The sequence below is a fragment of the Pantherophis guttatus genome, chromosome 4 (assembly GCF_059756535.1).
Source record: "Pantherophis guttatus breed Tessera chromosome 4, ASM5975653v1, whole genome shotgun sequence".
NCBI classification, from domain to species: Eukaryota; Metazoa; Chordata; class Lepidosauria; order Squamata; family Colubridae; genus Pantherophis; species Pantherophis guttatus.
In genome coordinates, this window is record NC_142066.1 from 38,951,400 (window position 1) to 38,966,647 (window position 15,248).

A 15,248-nucleotide genomic window follows, 5' to 3' on the forward strand; every position below is an offset into this window, starting at 1 on the left:
TGCTAATCTTCTGAAAGAGGATATGCATATCTATAGCATTAAGTGAGAATCTTGCAATTTTTTCCTTCAGCATAAGGCTATTCATAATACGTTTCGCCGTGCTCTCAAAACTTTTCTATTTCAGCAGGCTGGCCTGGCCTAACTCTCCTCTTTTAAATTTTTTTTAATTTGTGATTTTATAAATTGGGTGTTTTAATCTGTGTTTCGGCCAAAATATTTAATAATTTTAAGGGATTTTTAATATTTGTATTATCTGTATTTTATCTTGGCTGTTCACCGCCCTGAGTCCTTCGGGAGTAGGGCAGTATAGAAATTTGATAAATAAATAAATAAATAAATAAATAAATAAATAAATAAATAAATAAATAAATAAATAAATAAATAAATAAATAATAAAACTGTAAAATTGAGGCTAATATATACAGAATACTTCAGCCAATATTTAGCTATGGGATTGTCAAGATTCAGATTTTTTTTGTTAAGGAATTTCAGTATCCTAAGATATTTTCCCCCATAATTCATATTTGACTTTCAAAGTGAAAAAAAAATTAGACATAAATTAAATCTGAACCTGAAAGAGAAATGGGGTGTGTGGAGTCTTAGAAGGGATTGTCCCTAGTTCTATGAAAAATAAAGGCAGGAGAGGTGAGGAAGTGCTTTCAAACTTTCTCTTTGATGTCATCCCTTTGAGGTAATCAAGACAGGATAACAAAATTATGAGTACTGATTCTACTTGTATTATAAGATTAGAGTAACAGAATCTTGTGGGATTCAGCATCCTAGCAGAGGTTGAAGATGATATTGTTAATGCTAAGTAAGACACAGACAAAGTTCAAATGCTATTGGTCACCATTTGTGTTGCAAATACTACCAAATAAAAGTACATTCAAATATGAAGGAAAGACATTTAAATTATTTATTTTAAATGATGTATATATCCACCCATATTGTAAAAACAATGGGCAATGCAGGAACCAATACAAGCAACAGAAAACTCCAAAATTATATAATACAAATGTATTAAAATGATATGGTTTCATGAAAAGTCCTAATGGTTTGGAAAATATATTATACAGGTTTGGTGAAGAGATAAATTATTTTATTAAAATAAGTAGTTTTCAATAAATTTCTTGTTTTCAATTAAAAATCAATCCTGATTTTTTTTTAATTGCCCCCTTTTGATTCTTGGAGGAAAGAATCCAAGAAACCAATGGATTTGTTTATTTTTCATCTATTATTTTTGCTTGGGGAATTTTGGGGAATTAGATTTCTATAAGTTTGAAAACTATGTAGTATAAATATTATATTTCCTGAGGACTTCAATGTATGTCTGTAAAAAAATAGTCAACCAAATACTTTTCTTTTCCAAATCCACAAAAAAACACCTTTTACTATTTTGTTCTTCAAGCTGTATATGATAGGATTTAAAATGATGCCAATGAATGTGTAAAAAAGAGTCAGGTATTTTTCAATATTGGGAAAATAAGTGAAATTGGGTTTCAGGTATATGATTGAAGTAGAACCATAGAATAGGGTCACAACAATGAGATATGAGGAAGAAGTAGAAAAAGTCTTCTTCTGGCCCTCAGAGGATGAGATCTTCAAAATAGCAACAATGATCCCAGAATAAGACAATAGGATCAGAAGAAAGGGTTGTTGTTGTTGTTAGTTAGTTAGTTGTAAAGTTGTGTCCGACCCATTGTGACCCTTTCCTGCAGGCCTTCCTGTCTTCTACTATCCCCCAAAGACCATTTAAGCTCACACCATCTGCGTGATGTCTCTGCCATCCCTGTCTTCTTTTGCTTTTAATCTTTCCCAGCATTAGGCTCTTCTCCAGTGAGTCCTTCTCATTGGGTGGCCAAAGTATTTCAGTTTCATCTTCAGGATCTGGCCTTCTAAAGAGCAGTGAGCAGTGATCTCCTCTAGGACAAGGCAGTTTAATCGCCTTGCAGTGTTCTGCCCCAGCTCTGGATTCCTGAGGATATTGACACACACCAACGGTTCTTATCAAATTTATTAAATAGTAAGAATAAACCAAAGTCTGGCAAAGATTGGCAACCAACCCAGAAAACAAGATATGATAAGACTTTTCCAAAAATGCTCTGATGATAATTACAAGTTGTTTCCAGCAAGAAACTTACTAAAGGCATGTGACTTAAATAGGCTAAGGGAGTGGCCAATTATCCTCAAGCCTTACTCTTGAAGAGACCTCCTCCTCCTGAGTAGCCACTCCTGCCTTTTGGCAGCCCTGCGTGCTCGAGCATTGAGAAGAGGCTCCTCCACTTTGTTCTCTCCACTTGAAGGAGCCTCTGGAGGTTCTGAAGGGCCTGGCTGAGTCTCTGCCTCTGGCACCACATCCTCTTCAGCCTCCTCATTGTCTGACGCGAGCGCGGGCTGCACAGGCTGCTGGCGTGACACCACACCAGCCTTCTCGTCATTGGGATCAGCCACGATCCGTGCAGGCCGCTGGCAGGCCACAACATGCAGTCCATGGGACTCGCAGGAGTCTTCACTTTAGTTCCTCTTCACTTCCTGCCATTAGAGTGGTATCATCTGCCTATCTGAGGTTGTTGATATTTCTTCTGGCAATTTTAATTCCAATTTGTGATTCATCTAGCCCCATCTTTCTCATGAACAGTACACAGCCTTGCTGAACTTCTTTCTCAATTTTGAATCAGTGGTTCCATGTCCAGTTCTCACTGTTGTTTCTTGATCCACATATAGGTTTCTCAAGAGACAAATAAGATGATCTGGTACTTCCATCTCTTTAAGAACTTGCCACAATTTGTTGTGATCCACACAATCAAACGCTTTAGGACAGTCAATGAAGCAGAAGTAGATGTTTTTCTGGAACTCCCTAGCTTTCTCCATGATCCAGCATATGTTGGCAATTTGATCTCTAGTTCCTCTGCCTCTTCAAAATCCTGCCTGCACTTCTGGTAGTTCTTGATCCACATACTGCTGGAGCCTAGCTTGTAGGATTTTAAGCATAACTTTACTAACATGTGAAATGAGTGCAAGGGTGTGATAGTTTGAACATTCTTTGGCATTGCCTTTCTTTGGATTTGGAATGTAAACTAACCTTTTCCAATCCTGTGGCTACTGTTGAGTTTTCCAAATTTGCTGGCAAATTGAGTGTAGCACTTTTACTGAATCATCTTTTAAGATTTTAAATAGCTCAGCTGGAATACTGTCTCCTCCACTAGCTTTGCTTTTGCTCAGATTTCCTAAGGCCCATTTGACTTCACATTCTAGGATGTCTGGCTCAAGGTCAGTGACCACCCCATTGTGGTTATCATGGATGTTAAGCTTGTTCTTGTGTAGTTCTTCTGTGTAATTTTGTCACCTCTTCTTAATCTCTTCTGTCTCTGTTATGTCTCTACCATTTTGGTCCTTTTTCATGCCCATCTTTGCATGAAATGTTCCCCTCATATCTCCAATTTCCTTGAAGAGATCTCTGGTCCTCCCTATTCTATTGTTTTCTTCTATTTCTTTGCTCTGTCCATTTAAGAAATCATTCCTATCTCTTCTAGCTTTTCTCTGGAATTCTGCATTCAATTGGGTGTATCTTTCTCTTTCTCTCTTGCCTTTTGCTTCCCTTGTTTCCTCAGCTTCCTCAGTAAGGCTTCCTCAGACAGCCATTTTGCTTTCTTGCATTTCTTTTTCTTTGGGATGGTTTTAGTTGCTACCTCTGTACAATGTTGTGCACCTCCATCCATAGTTCTTCAGGCACTCTGTCTATCAGATCTAATTCCTTAAATCTATTTGTCACCTCTACGCAGGGAAATGATTTAGTTCATACTTGAATGACCTAGTGCTTTCCCCTACTTTCTTCAATTTAAGCCTATTTTTTTCAATGAGAAGCTCATGATCTGCGCCACAGTCAGCTCCTGATCTTGTTTTTACTGACTGTATAGAACTTCTACATCTTTGGCTGCAGAGCACATAGTCAATCTGATTTCTGTGTTGACCGTCTGGTGATGTCCATGTGTAGAGTCATCTCTTGGGTTTTGGAAAAGAGTGTTTGCTATGATCATCGTATTCTCTTGACAAAATTCTACCAGCCTGTGCCCTGCCTCATTTTGTACTCTAAGACCAAACTTGCCTGTTATTCCAATTATCTTTGACTTCCTACTTTAGCATTCCAATACTCTATGATGATAAGGACATCATTTTTGGTGTTAATTCTAGAAGGTGTTGTAGGTCTTCATAGAAACAGTCAACTTCAGCCTCTTCAGCACCAGTGGTTGGGGCATAGACTTGGACTACTGTGACATTGAATTATTTGCCTTGGATTCAAACTGAAATCATTCTGTCATTTTGGGGATTGTATTCTTTCATTGACTATGAAAGCTACTCCATTTCTTCTGAGGGATTCTTGCCCGCAGTAATATACCTGATGGTCATCTGAATTAAATGACCTGTCCATTTTAGTTTGCTGATTCCTAAGATGTCGATGTTCAGTCTTGTCATCTCTTGTTTGACCACGTCCAGCTTGCCTTGATTCATGGATCTTACATTCCAGGTTCCTATGGAGTATAGATCTTTACAGCATCAGATGTTCCTTTCACCACCAGATACATCCAAGCTGAGTATTCTTTTGGTTTTGGCCCAGTCGCTTCACTCTTTCTGGCGCTACTAGTACTAGACCTCTGCTTTTCCCCAGTAGCATATTGGACACCTTCCGATCTGAGGGGCTCATCTTCCAGCATCATATCTTTTTGCTTTTTGGTACTGTCCATGGGGTTTTAATTGCAAAGATACTGAAGTGGGCTGCCATTTCCTACTCCAGTGGAACATGTTTTGTCAGAGCTCTCTGCTACGACCTGTCCATCTTGGGGGCACTGCACTGCATAGCTCATAGCTTCATTGTGCTGTGCAAGTCCCTTCACCATGACAAGGCAGTAATCCATGAAAGGGAGAAGCAAACGGGAGAAGAAAGGGTAAAGTAATATAAATAACTGCCACCACAAAAACAGTAATTTCCATCATAAAGATGTTTCCAATGCCAATTTCAATAAAGGAGGGATGTCACAAAAGAAATGACTGATGACATTGGAATCACAGGACAGTCTGAACACTATACTAGTCAGACCAAATGGCATGGTCTGAAAATACACTTAGCTAAGAGGCTAGAGCTAAACTGGTATAAAATTATTTGACCCAACAAGATAGGGTAATACAGAGGATTACAGATGTCAACATAATGAGCATAGGCGATTGAGGATAAAAGGAAAAAAGAAAAATAGGTCTGTGTAGCACAGCCAATAAAGGAAATGGATTTATTCCCAGAATCAACATTGTCAAGCATCTTGGTAATAATGACTGATGTAAAGCAGATCTCAGGGAATGCTAGATTTCTTAGAAAAAAGTATATGGGTTTGTATAGGGCTGGGTCAGCTAATGTAAGGAGGAGAATTATAAGGTTTCCACTCAAAGTTATAATATAGATCCCCCAAAATGTAAAAAAAGAAAATACTTTGCAAGTGGGTATAATCAGAAACACCCAAGAAAATGAACTTGATTGATAGTGTGCTGTTCTGCAGTGTATACTTTTTCTTTGTATGGAAAAGAAAAAGAACCATTCATTACTTTATAAATTTGAATTATAATGATCAGTTGTGTAAAAAATATACATAATGTTAAATCTCAGGGCAATAAAACCAATTATTCGGTACTGGTCAGGAAAAAAAAAAGATTACAAAGCTCCATCATTTTTTTTTCTTTCATAACTGAGACAATTCTTACCTCCCCCTATTAATTTCTCCATCTGATCAAAGAGTTGTTGGTCACTGTGATTAAACTTATATGGGAAATGCTATTATCAAATGTTTTGGTTTAGCTGTACCATTAAGTTATTTTCCCACGTATCAGTGTACAGCCAGCCATTAACCAACAACATAGGAAGAGAAAATAATGAATGGAAAAAAACAGTAGCTGTGTTCATGTGCTAATTTTATTTAGAGGGGTTAACAATTGAGAACAATTGTTGAAATAATATATATTTGTGTCTGTGTCTGTGTGTGATGTGCAACTAAATAGAATATAATAAATTAAGGTGATCTGTGCTATTAGTAAATATATGCATTTAAGTTATCAAAGAACCGAGGAATATATTTCATTCTACAAAGATGCTACTGACACCTTTATTATTTTAAAACACTATGTTCTTAAGAGTGTTTAAATATAATATATTTTCTTCCAAATGAGTAATAATTAGCTTAAACAGCCATGTTGTTTAACATACAAAATCAATCTTGACAAGACTTTATTATTAATATATGCATAGATATCCCAATAGCAAGCAATAATGTAATATACTTATGAATATTTTACAGGAAAAAATCACACAGAGGTGAGAATAATATAAAAATTGATTAGGAGAAAAATTGGCAAAGAATAGGCACACTAAGAAAAAGAGTAAATAAAAATGCACATTTTTTTGAGAAATAAAATACACTTCACTACAAATATAAACAAAATGTAGACAGCCTTATATGTGACTTATTTGACACAAATAAGAAGCTGAAAAAATATAATCACTACAAAATAATTTCTCTGGATTAACTTCATGACTTTTAATCACCTTCTATAAGGGGATAATTTTGAAGCAAACCTTCTCTTGAGCGCTTCATTTATCTCTTTGTTTCTCCAACTATAAATAATAGGATTCAAAGTTGGTGTTACAATGGAATAAAGCAGAGCTAGAAATTTATCTGTTTCAAAAGCATAGGTAGATCTGGGCCTCAGGTACATTGCACTAGCAGATCCATAGAACAAAGTGATGACAATAATGTGTGAGGAGCAGGTGGAGAAAACTTTCTGCCTCTCCTTTGTAGATGCAATTTTCAACACAGTGTTGATTATGTGGACATAGGAGAACAGGATTAGCAATAATGGGATCAGAGTGATTAGCAGCCCAGCCATAAAGACTGTGATTTCATTTAGATAGGTATCTCCACAGGCTAGCTTCAAGAGTGGTGGGATGTCACAAAAGAAATAGTTGATCCAATGTTCATCACAAAAAGGCAAAGAAAATATCAGAGTCGTCTGGCCTAGTGAAAGCAAAATCCCACTAGTCCATGACCCAGCCACCAGACAGGCACAAAGCTGTTTGTTCATGATTAAAGGATAGCGCAATGGATTACAGATGGCCAAGAAGCGATCATAAGCCATGGCTGCAAGAAGAAAGCACTCTGTAGTTCCTAGTGAGAGAAGAAAATATAGCTGGGCAGCACATCCAACAAAGGAGATAGATTTGTCCTCCGAAAGGAAGTTTACTAGCATTTTAGGGGCAGTGACAGATGTATAGCAAATATCCACCAGAGACAGACTGGCAATGAAATAGCACATTGGCATGTGAAGAGAAGGATCAAGTCTGATGACAATACATATTAATGCATTCCCCAACAATGACATGACATACATGATCAAAAACAATATAAAAAGCAAGACATGCATTTCCAGATTACCAGAAAATCCCAAAATAATAAATCTGGTGGTTTTATTCTGGTTTTCCATAGATGATTTTATCTGGGTCACAATAAAAATAATATCTTTTAAAAAATAAATGTATTTACAATAAACCTAGTGATTTGTGATACACACAGAAAGTGATTTGTGATACACACAGAAAGTACATTAAAGTTTTTTCTCCAATATAATTAAATCCTAATTTACATTTGATATATTTCAAGCAATCCTTCTAAAAAAATTACTGATTTGTGATTTCTTAATTTAGTATTTTTAAAACAAAAGAAATAATATTTCTATTCTTTCTCTTCTATTACATTCGTTTTCCAAATTTAAATGCACTTCTTTCCTTAGATATCATTTACAGACTAGCTGAAATTTAAAGGCAATAGGGAGGATTTTTCATTAGCTTGACTCAGTCTAGAGGGTGTAAAAAATCTGAGGATATAAAAAAGTTTTGAAACATATACAGGAGCTGCTTACAGATAAATGTAACATGGTGATAAGAAACCTACATCCAAATAAGATTCAAGGAAGCAATAAGAATGAATGCCACATTCTGATTTTTACACAGAAATAAATAGTTGCATTCCTGGAACAAAAAATGTTTTTCCACCCCATCCTAAGGACAAGTAAAATAACAAGAGAAAAAAAAAGAAGAAACAGGTCAACATATATAAGTCATTTTGATTTCTTATAGAGCTTTTGAAGAACAGTAAACTAGATAACTCAAGTTCTACTAGCAGCATGATATATTCAAATATTTCCACTTCTGTTAATACTTAAACGACTCCAAAGTGCTGTCCTTAAAACATTTCTATTCGATTTTTCAAACATTCAAAGATTTCCATACATTAAGATCAAACCCTTTCCCTTTACTCTGTCTTCATATTCTGCTAGTGGTGGATGAAAACAGTTAAATATAAATCTTCTAGACATTTCTAGAAGCAGGAGTGAAGGAAAAATATCAACAAATATTAAACTGGCGGTGTTACATGTTCATTGACTGATATATAATTTATCATTTTCTCTTTATGAAGCTAAAATCATGTCATACTGTATATTTAAAGTAATGGCTAATGTTTAAAGTGCAAAAGATATGGATAGATATTTTCTTTCTAAAATCTTATTTTCTGTTACATAGCACCAACAAATATGAACATTGACCCATATCCTACATTCTATTTCTATAAAGGTTCATTCAGAAGAAATAAATGATTTAACTACCTTCCTTCACAAGCTTCCATCTCCTTTAACCATTATGAAGGATGGATTCTCAGAAGAATAAAATGAATTAATGAAAAAGGTTCATAGTTAGTTCACTGGATAATTGGGGGAATCCAAACTCTGAATTTTTAATAGAAAAATGTAATTGTTGAGGTTGTCCCCTTTCTTAAAAGAGAATTATGGTCTTTTTCAAACATGGAAATTCTGAATTGATATGAAAGGAAGTGATTCAAGAATCACTTTAGTTGGTTACTTTTTTTCCCCCTGAAATGTGCTAAGATCACAGAGTAATTCTAACATTCAGAAGAAACTCCCAATGTGATCAATTGGATTCACTCCATGAATGTATATTATAATCTCTAGTATTTATCCATGTTAGTCAGCGTGTCTATGCCGCCTTACAATTTTTCAAAAATATAACAAAAACATTGCAGTTACTATATATAGGTAGTTGTATAAATAATTATGTATCAATGGATTATACTACTCATTGTAGCACTGTGGTTTGCTTGATGTTTTCATAGTACTAAAAACAATTTAAATCCTTTTTAAAGCAAAGAATGGAAAAAATATTGTAATGAGTTCCCTGAGCTTAGTTACATAAATCAACCTGAGTAATATAAATATTTTTAATAGAGGCTCAGATTTTCAGGTTTTTCTGATTCTTCCCATGAGATATACCACATTGCCATTGTGAAAGAAATCTACAACCTCATTTAATAGCTCTCCAAAGAATTTATAAATCTAGATATTTGTTCCTTTTTCTGTGCAGCCATATTCAGATCAAAGAGGAAAGACACAGAAATGAATAAATTTCAACTGCTACTTCATATGCATGAACATTTTTTAAAAAATCTATGTAATAAGTGGTTGATAAATTAATTGCTTAAAATTGTTCCCTGTTTAAGTAAAAAGGAATGGTTGACTGCCATTATTAACATTTAGATTAGGTTGCAACTATCTCTAGCATTCAGATTTAAGTTTTTGGATGAGAAATTCCAGAATTTCTGAAATTTAGGAAGGCAAACCTAGAGGGAGATTCTGTTGCCTGAGATGGCTGTTATATTCTGTCCAATGTGATTTTGACACTATGCCTTTCTAATTGCAGTCTAAAACTGCTCTGACTGTTTTGGAAATCCTTGCACATTGCTTAATCTATAGTCTATCAAGAGTTCCATAGCCTGCTTGCAAATCCAACTGCTAAGCAGGTATCCCCTACCTTATACCTGTTCATCTGTCATTATTGTTCCCCCACTTAACTGTAAACCTTATATTTCCCACATTTTTCACCAATGAACCAAATTTTGTATATAACCTAATGTTCAAATCTATCAAAATCTTTTTGGATTTTGGATTTTAAAACATACTAAAAAGTTTCTTGAGTGAAAAGTGAAATGTTTTCAAAGGAAAAAACCAAAAAAGTCCAATTGCCTTTTGCCAATTGCCTGGGTCAATGCATCTAAACCTTATTTTGCAAATAATAATAGTTATATTTCATTTTTTTCTTTTCTAAACATTGTATTACATTATTTTATGAATGTTGCAATATATTCTAAAATATTTTAATAAAAATAATTTTATGTTTTAAGCCACATTTTGGTTTGCAATTTTTTGAAACAAAATGTATAAAAAAATAAGATTTCATAGTTACAAAATGTTTGAAATTATATATTTTAAATTAAGTTCAATAAATATTTACATATATTTTTGTATTTTATTTAAATATGCAGAATAATAAAATGATATTTAATTTATTACTTATTTATGATATTTAATTTTTTATTGATTCAAAATATTTAGCATTTCTAAAATTTCTGTTTCTTTACTGTCTGAAACAGTATCAATAAATCTTCATATTCTGTGAAAAATTCAATACCTTTCAGAAGAAAACAATAAAATCAATATTATATAATCATACAGAGTTCTATCAAGCAATTTCCTGCTTTGTGGAAGACTAAATTGGGTTAGTCTATGAATTTCCTAATAATTATGTCCAAATCTCAGAATTAAAAACTATTTATAAATTTTATTTATGCACACAATATTCCTTCTATCATTTAAATCAATATCTTAATCCAAATCTGTAAAGTTTTAAGAAGTTGATTGTTCCTGAAACATCACAATACTCTTCTCTTATTAATATGATAATAATTTACCCTAATTTAATGGGATTTTAATGTTGAAATGTATATTCCTTTCCTTACTACAGTTTCTTCTGTATATGCTTATTGCTTAATCACATTTAAAAGGGATTCTATCATATGTATTTTTATTTTTTATTCATTTTTATGCTACCCATTTCTCCTAAAAGTTGACTCTTGAATACATGACAATTCTTTATAACTCAATTATATTGTTACAGAAAATATAGATAATAAAAGTAGTTTGTTTATTATTTATTTATTTATTTATTTGTTTATTTGTTTATTTATTTATTTCCTGCTTTTATTATTTTTAAAAATAAGTCACGGTGGAAAACATAATCAATAGTTCTTCTTCAAAAAGTAACACAAAAAAGAAAAATATCACTTTTCTTTTCAGCTATACACAGCGGTCTGCTCTTTCTATACATCGATATTTACAAATATTTAAGTATAAACTTATTTGACGTTCACTTTCTACTTTATATCATTTCTTCTTTACTAACAAAAGATCATACACATTACTTTTTGTTGTATATACATGTTTGATTTTTAATGTATTTTTAATGTGTTTAAAATAAAAAAAAACTTTTTAAAATTTAAAAAAATAGTTCTTCTTCATTCTATTTTCTCCAGAACAACCCTGTGGGATGAGCTGGGCTAAGAGAGCAATTGCCCAAAGGTTATCCTACAAGCTTTCATGGTTAAGGCAGGTTTAGAACTCATGGTCTCTGGCTTTCTAGTCTGGTGTCTAGAAAGCCAAACTGGCTTTTATAGAATTAAAAAAAAAGGTTTAAAGTTTCCCTTGTCCAGTCATGACCAACTCAAGGGGGTGGGCCTCCAATTCTCAAGCAAGGGAGCCTGTGTTGTGTAAGGGATGCTTCTATCATCATGTGGCCAGCATTAAAGTACAAAACACAGTAAACTTGAAGGAGTACTCATTTATCTACCTGCATTTGCATGTTTTTGAACAAAAAATGAAATATTGTTTGATATCTTTCTTCTAAAATAAGTAGAAGATATTGCTTAAAAAGGTTGTAGAAAATATATTGTAAGAGCTATAGAGTTTATTAGAAAAAGTATATTATTTTGACTTCTGGCTGATGTCATGGCAAGATCAGACTGAGGAGCGGGTCTCCATGCTCCACACCAACTTCTCCCTGTTGGAGGGCTCCAAAAAGAGCTAAAGCTATCCTGCAGGTTGCAGAGAGTGGCAACTCTCTTGCTTGACTCAGGGTTTCTTCCCTCTCATTCTTGACAAGGAGAAGATGCAGCCATCATGGTTGCCATGAAGCTGGGACAGCCAAGGCAACAAAGAAATGTGCAGGAGTGGTGTAAATGAACAGAGACTGGAGCTGGGTGAGAAGATTCCTTTTTTTTATTTAGATCCTAACCTTAAAAGGAAAAAAGAAAGAGGAAAATCAAGGAAAAGAGACTCTTAGAACTATTTATTAAAGTGGTGAACAACCATAGAGACAAAAATCCTAGACCCGAAAGACAGAAACTAAGGGGATAAAAGCTAAAGACCTTTTAAAACATAGAAAATTGGATTTTTAAACTGGATAGGCGTTCTTTTGGAAAGACATTATAAAATGCTAATACTATTTACTTGAATAGCTGACTTTGCTTTCATAAATTGAACTAAATTTGGATTAATGAATTTATCAGACTTGAAACAATGCTGAAACCTAAGATGAGGGTGCCATTGGTGGTGAATGGAAATATGCCATATCCCTACAATTCTAGGAAAATTCCTGAGTTTAGAAATAAATAACATTCACCTGGAGGATTGTGTTGATACTTACTGTTCTACAACTATCTACTTTATGACTACTGGAGACTCTATTGTGAGAATAAGGAAAACTCTTAAATAAAGTAAAGTTACTTTTGATTGTGGAAGCTGTATGGACTACTTAAATGGAACTGATTAATAATCCTAAAATGTAAAGAACTATGATTACTGAACTTTCTGAAGAGCAACATTGGACTTAAATATATTGTTTTTGGACTTGAGTAAGTATGGGACATATTAAAATAAGACAAGATGCTCCATCAGGGGGAAATGAGTGAGATTTCAAGAGAAATGGCACTGATGTTTTGTCAGAGGAAAAACCTCTTAGCATTTTGCTGCAACTAATTGATTGTTTAATTTGCATGTTTTGAATGAACCAATCAGAGCACAGCTTCCTGGCTCTGAGTTTCCAACGGCTAGTTGGCCAGTATATAAATAGCAACAGGATCAGATCCTGGTGAGACCCTCTCACGCAGACTCCCTGAGAGATGCTGAGAGACAGAGAGAAAGAACAGCTGTGAGCTGAGACAGCTGAGAACAGCCGAGAGCCTCCAGAGCTGAAATCACTGCAAAGAGCTGAATCACTGCCTTGCTCCTGAGAAGACTTGCAGGAGAAGACTGACAAACAACACAGAGAACCTCCCATGTTTTGGGATGAAGACTAGAGCAAATGGACTTTGCTAAGAGGAGAATCTTTTAGGCTGTTGATGCCTTCTTGTAGGTTTGTTTTTATGTGTTTTTATTATTATTAAATTAGTTACCTTTTTAAGACTCCTCTGTCAACTTGCATGCTTTAGTGCATTTGTGTGCATATAGCGCCACAGTCTATTCGAACCCAGAACCCCTCCTTCACAATTGGTAGCAGAGGGTGGTTTAATGGGACTGATTCGTATCACAATGCATTAGCATGCCCACCATCAAACCAATGTGACAGGATAAAGTTGAGACCTGGGCCTTTACCAAGAATAAGCAACTCCAAGGCTGTTTGATGGAAGAACAAGCCAGGATTGCCTCAGCTGGAGGACTTCAAGCAACGGTCGGGCAGGAGAGTGAAGAGGCTGTGAGTTTTAAAGCAGATTTTTTTTTAAATTTTATTTTTAATTTTTAATTTGATTTATATGCCGCCCTTCTCTGGAGATTCAGGGTGTCTTACAATGTGTTAAGCAATATGCCCCAGCTCTTGAGATGCATGCTGCAGAAGGTGAATTTTCCCCGCTTGCAGGAGCAGAAGGTGGATGGGCATCCCCTAAGGCATCGAATGTGAGACCCATGGGAGAAGATGAGATGAGGTCAATAATACTTCGAACCCTTGGTCTCCCCATGACATGTGAGAATCCAGTTGCTGTGCCGGTAATGTTACAGGACAGGATTGAAACTCAGGAAAATGCCAGGCTGGTAAGGGATTTTAAAACTTCCCCTGTAGCCCCCCTTGCCGGCTGTAGACCTAAGGCAGGGAATACCTGTTTTGAATTCTCTGCCAAATGTTATGGTGCCACCTACTGCTCAAACTGTTTTAAATCAGCCAGTTAGAAGTTTGAATGTAAGAAACTCACCTCCTGAAACTGAGGTTGCTAGTGCAATTGAAACATTAACTACATTGTTTGGAAGTGACTTTCAGTTGTTCCTGGCTCAACATGCAGCAGCAGCCAGTATTAGTACATCCTTGATGCCTCCAACCCGCCCCTCATCTGTTGTAAATGGGATGGGCTTTCCCATGGTGCCCACAGTTTCTGGAGCTACCTCTGGGACTATACCAACTAAGGTTGAGGTTCCAGGAGCACGCTCAAGGTTTTCTATGGAGGGACAGCTGCGGATGTCTTTGCATCTTGCATCACAGGCACGGATGAACTCTGAGCCCATGCAGCCTGAAAATTCGACCCCCCCATCGAATGAAGGTTGTTATTGAATAACCAATCGGCAGTTTTTAAGCCAACTGCTGTGATCCCTATGCCCTATTGTCAGTTTAAAAATTTGCAGCATCATGGGGGCAGCAATTTTCCAATCTTACGCCTATAAATGCAAATATTTTGCCATCTGGTTTTGAAACCTTACACATTAGTGGAAAGAATTCAGAGGGATGGTCTAAAAATGTCCAGGTAATTTTAAGGAGGGAAAATGTGTTATTGCTATTGTTAGAGCCTCCCTCAAAACCCTGGACTATGGAAACTGATCTTTTGCATCACAAAGCATTTTGTGTTTTGCTGTCAGCCATTGACCCTGCTTTGTATCCCAGTATTCCACATGGTTTAACTATATGTGAGGTTTGGCAAAAATTGTTTAAATTGTTTTGTTGCAAGAATTCAAATGCAACAAGCAGAATTTCCAGGGAATTTCACTCTGCGAAATTGAAACCAGGTATTGATATGAACGAACACCTTTGTGAACTTCATAGAATGAGGGAGGAGTTAACTTTAAGGGGACAGCATGTAGATGAACAGAGTTTGATTAGTGTCATAATTAACTCCTTGGATCCTAGTTGGGATAATTTTGTGTCCCGACTAGATAACATTAGCCCTGCAAATATGTCCCTGGAAGTTCTGTCTGGTAAATTAATTGCTGAAGACAATTTGAGGAAAGATAGGGCAATTTTCCATGGGAAAGATAGGAGAAAATGA

The 15,248-nt window shown here is 35.3% G+C and overlaps 1 protein-coding gene and 1 pseudogene across 1 annotated transcript; both read right to left on the reverse strand.

Moving 5' to 3' along the window:
- Positions 1–1,344: 1,344 nt before the first annotated feature.
- On the reverse strand, positions 1,345–5,770 carry LOC117668926 (olfactory receptor 10A5-like; annotated as a pseudogene).
- Positions 5,771–6,582: 812 nt separating this feature from the next.
- On the reverse strand, positions 6,583–15,023 carry LOC117668927 (olfactory receptor 10A3-like). The gene is made up of 2 exons (XM_034422976.1): positions 15,009–15,023; positions 6,583–7,533 (listed from the first exon to the last, which is right to left on the reverse strand). Exons 1-2 carry the CDS (start codon positions 15,021–15,023, stop codon positions 6,583–6,585), a joined length of 966 nt encoding a protein of 321 aa, XP_034278867.1.
- Positions 15,024–15,248: the final 225 nt, after the last annotated feature.